Consider the following 4,928-nt stretch of genomic DNA (forward strand, 5'->3'; position numbering starts at 1 on the left):
TTGTGACCTCAGCTAGTCTACAACATCATCCCTCAGTGTATAGTGAAAGAGAATCATTCGGACATTATCTAAGTTGACATCACGCATTTTCAGAGACTCACAGTGTCTGGTGAATCTATCCATGTGAGCATGTGGATCATCAGTTGACTCATTGTATTTTTTTTGTATATCGAAAATATAAACTACAGTAAACTACATCCCTTCAGAGTTGATCCTTGGACCTCCCCCTCCCCAACTGATATGTCCACCAAATATGTCCACCCTACCCTTTTTTTTTAAAAACCCTGAACTACCCTACGGAACTTAAAGTTTCGTATCAAATGAAGTTGAAAAGGCATTTATCTTTACATACTGAAACAAATACAGAATTTTATATCCCATATTAATACGGAACTTTAAATCCTGTATCGAATAAGTGGGGTGTCAAGCCCCATACCTAGGGTGGCAAACCCAAATCCCCTCTTATCACTTGAGCTATCTTTCAGGACAATAAAACTCATTGTTTAATAAAGTTTTGGTCTTTTAGTAATCATATGCTATTATTATTTGTATACTACTTATCACCAAATATGTCTGTAAGTTAACTCAGTCTTTGTTTTTTTATTACAAAGGGAAAAAACATTTGTTTACTTTTATTTTGATTTATTATAATAAATTAATCACAATTAATCAATCTTAAAGAATCTGTAAAATTAATCGATAACAAAATCCATTTATTTCAGTAAGAAAAATTGTAGCATCGAAAAACTTAAACAAGTTACACATATCACTTCATTGTGTCAAGAGTCAAGACTGCACGATCAGAATTATACATGATACAAAACACCCTTGATCACTTTATTAGATGACTAAAATAGTAACAACATATGCTCTAACTCACCTAATTTCACAGTTCTGAGAATAGGAAAGAGAATTGAGAATCAACAATCACTTGAAACTACAAATGAAAATGAAATAACTCGCCTAAGAATGGATATTTAAGCAGCAGCAGTGATGCACTGGATTGCTTGTTTGCATATACCAGTCATTGTTGCTTCGGGTCCATAAACCTGGAAAGAGACCATATTAGATAAGAGGAAGTTCCTCAAAACAAACTTGATGAACACAATAAGTTGGTTTTAAAACAACCTATTAGAATTTGGGTAAGGTCTTTATAAGGAATTATTGAATCATATCTCTGGTCAATGTGAGACTTCTCAACACACATGACCCCTAGGGCTGGACTGGACATATGCGGGTAGCCCATTAGCGGGTGGCCCAAGAAATGGGTCGATGATAAGCTCTGATACCATATTAGAATTAGGTTATGAGTTATGACTAACTCTACCCCAAAAACTAGTTTAAGGGTGAGGGTTGCATAACTCTTTTTAATGAATTATTTAGTTATATCTTTAGTCAACGTGGACTTCTCAACACAATCAATAAAGGTATCAGTTGTACCACCTCAATAGGGATGCCAATCTCCTCTCCAAGTGCCCGCATTTTCGCTAGGCCCTTCTGGTAGTTGGGACCTCCTCTCCTGACATAGAGGTGCATCTTTGCTTCTTTTAGCTTTTGTTCCTGGTTTGTAATAAAGCTCAATAATTTATTAACTCTGCTACAAGCAAATCATCGTTTGATATAACTGAGCATAGCTTCATTGTGATAAGGCTTACCTTCTCCTTCAAAGCTCGAATTATGCCACTGAATGTAGCAGCAACGTCGGTGAAGTTAGCTATTCCTCCCCCTATCACAAGTGCTCGCTTTTGGCCATCAGGATTTGCAGTTGCACACTGCAAAGAGATTATCATGGACATGTAACTAAAATCACTACAGTATCAGTTTCAAGTACCCTTACACACTCCAAAGAAAGAATGGCTCATCATGTTAAAGGAACAATATTGAATCTGCAAATCGGAAATGATTATACTGAAAACAATGTAGTGAGATGAATTAATTACATCAATGACAACTCTGGCATACTGCAAGACCTCATCTTCCTTGGGTGCACCACTATATTCTGCATAATTTCCAAGCTCAGCAGCATAGCCAAGATCTCCTACCTGTTTTAATAAATTAGTATTTGTTGCTTAATATCAAGAGAGAATATAGTTTAGCAATGTATTTAGTTCTGAAGTAATAGAAACACACTGTGTCAGCATAGATGACGCTAGCGCCTCCCCCAGCTACCATTGTCCAAATCCGGCCCTCTGGGTTTAATACTGTGAATTTCAAAGATGCACTTGTCTGGCAGCAGAAAACATCCAAACAAACATCATAAGCTTTTCATAGAACTTTCATACAACCATAACTAGAAGAAATGATATTATTCATGATGGATAAGAGGTTGGTACAAGGAATTTAATTGACCCTGACAATCTGCAGACCATATCTTAGTATTACATAGAAGCAAAGATGATTGAGATTTGCAGCTTAAGGACAAAGTTATAAATGAATTGAATGCAATTGTAGATAAAGCTGAAAATTATATTTGTTCACCTTTTCATCTAATCCATGAATGAAAGTCTCGGTAGGACTCATAACCCTTCCAAATGGCAATGGAAATTCAATGTTTCCCCATCTGAAAATAATAACAACACGCATACTCAATAAAAAATGTGAACTGTGAAATATGATTCAGTTTTTCTTGATTAGTTAGAGATATTAACAATTATATGCATCCTTATAAAAGTTAATACTCTTTGGATGGAAGAAACCCACTTCTTAAAATTCTTGAAAGCAGCAGTGTCATCTAGCTCCCCTCTCATATCTAAAGGATACGGCTTTCCATTAACCAAAGTGAAAGGATTCATCTCCAAGAAAGTGAAATCCAGATCTAACATACAAGGAGGTAATAGAAATAAAATATTTAAATTTAAGGGAATCTGTCAATGAAGTTGTCTTCAAAAGCACACATGATCTTTTGTTATATTATATAGTATACCTTCAAATAGAGCGAAAATCACTTTGAGAAATTCCTCAATTTCTCCCTTGATCTGTAAATAATTGAAATAAAGTGCCACAAACAAAATAGTATTAGGTATTCATTAACATCAATAAAATGTAGAAAGCTGAAATACATGTTAGGTAAAAAAAAAAAGTAACTAAGTTGACCTGTTCATGTAAAAACAAGTTAGTCAAGTGAATATACCTCCAATGGGAGGGTTGCAACAAGAGGGGCAATATTCTCTAATGTAAGAGACACTCCTGTTGGAATAAATACAGTCTTAACCTGAAATACGAACAGACCATTTTGTAGCTCAGGAAACTATGAGGGAAGATATGAGTAAAAATTACAGTGAGATTTATTTTTTAAAAGGTAAAAACAATATGCAATTTGGTACCTTGTCCCAGTTCTCTTCAATATCAATTCCTCCACATTCAGAAAAGCTTATACTGTTCCCCAGTCTCTCCGAGACAATGTTAAGGTAAAACTCCTCGTTGTGGGGGATGAATTGTTCAACAATGAAAGTTGTTATAGGCCCTTTGCATCCACCCATCTCAACCTAAATTTTAGAGAGAAATATGAGCAAACCTTAAAGGATAGACATAAAGTACTAAGAAAAAGTGTTCACAATTTGAGTAAAGTTTGGAGGGACAGAGGAGAAAGAAAATACCTCTTTGCCAAGACGCTCTTTCACAAAAGAAGCAACATCTGCCAAATCAAGATTCAAGGCAACCAACCCACTTTTTCCACGCTTTCCAAATAGCATGTCAGGTTTCACAACCAATTTTGAAGATGAGAGCCAGGGTTCCTTCCCTGCTAGCTCATTAAAATCGGTTGATTCTGTGACCTACAAAATAAATCATCACACAACTTTATTATTCAAGATGCAAGCTGTACAGATTGAATTTGTAAGTTGGGGGTAGCTTATTAATATGCAAATTTGAACTTAATCACAAAGCCCAGCTATATACTAATGGGATCCAGAAGCTAATACATTATTCTACAAACCAGCATAGTTAAACAGCAGGGGTAACTGTCTGATGGCAGTAAGGATTAGGAAATAACAAGTTTGGATAATGTGAACATCATGAGATAACCATCATACCATGTACTTAACCAAGGAAAGAAACTAAACGCAATACATTGTTTATACATTGTTTGTAGTAAGTTAGTTAAATAAAGGAAGCTTCAAGATTTGAATTTTTTTTAACTGACTAATGCAATGAAATGAGGTCACAGAAGGACAAACAAGACTAGTTCAATGTTCATCCACCGGATCTACGTTCTAATTTCTATCATTACAAAACTCAAATGTCCTTTGAGATATCACATAGGATTAATATAAATATAGGGTCATATAATTAACAGAAGCTAACAAAACTTTAAATTGCAATTTCACAAACCAAACAAATCTGAAGGTACAAGATTCAAAGCCAAGCCAACACAAGAACAATTAAAAAATTCAACAAACTAAACAATAAACCATGATGAGAAATTGAGAATGCATACTTGTGCAGACTTGATGGGCAATTCCTGGCCAGAAAGTCTCTTAAAGTGCTCCTTCAACAGCCTCTTAGAATCATACTCTCTGATCTTCTTACGCGCCATTGGTTCTTAAATACACAGTTTACTCACCAAAGTGAAAAAACAAAAACCTCCCCTACAACACAATGTGAAAAAACAAGAAAAACCCTGATCAATTCAGCTAAAAGGGTCCTCAGAATTCCAATCAAAATCAAATTTTTACAGACTCAGCTCAATGATCACAATCACATGTAACAGAACTACACAGGAAAATGAACATGAAAAATGGACAAGATTTTGAAGAAAGAGGAATGCAGTTACCCTTAGAGAGAGGGAAATGGGTCAGTGAAGAAGAAGGTGAGAGATTGGTAGATCCAATGGTGAAGGAGGGGTAACGTGAGTGTGTTGGTGGTGACTCCATATATACAGAGATTTGCAGAAAGAACAAAAATGAAAAACGAGGATATGTTGGGTATTA

General features: G+C 35.4%; 1 protein-coding gene across 1 annotated transcript; it reads right to left on the reverse strand.

The window, feature by feature from the left end:
• Positions 1–692: 692 nt before the first annotated feature.
• Positions 693–4,928, reverse strand: LOC130749203 (ATP-citrate synthase alpha chain protein 2-like). Its single transcript, XM_057602524.1, has 13 exons — positions 4,772–4,928; positions 4,436–4,586; positions 3,597–3,773; positions 3,324–3,485; positions 3,131–3,211; positions 2,924–2,975; positions 2,701–2,815; positions 2,479–2,560; positions 2,131–2,226; positions 1,941–2,042; positions 1,656–1,772; positions 1,444–1,560; positions 693–1,049 (listed from the first exon to the last, which is right to left on the reverse strand). Exons 2-13 carry the CDS (start codon positions 4,532–4,534, stop codon positions 978–980), a joined length of 1,272 nt encoding a protein of 423 aa, XP_057458507.1. The 5' UTR covers positions 4,535–4,586; positions 4,772–4,928; the 3' UTR covers positions 693–977.

This window comes from Lotus japonicus, chromosome 3 (assembly GCF_012489685.1).
Source record: "Lotus japonicus ecotype B-129 chromosome 3, LjGifu_v1.2".
NCBI classification, from domain to species: Eukaryota; Viridiplantae; Streptophyta; class Magnoliopsida; order Fabales; family Fabaceae; genus Lotus; species Lotus japonicus.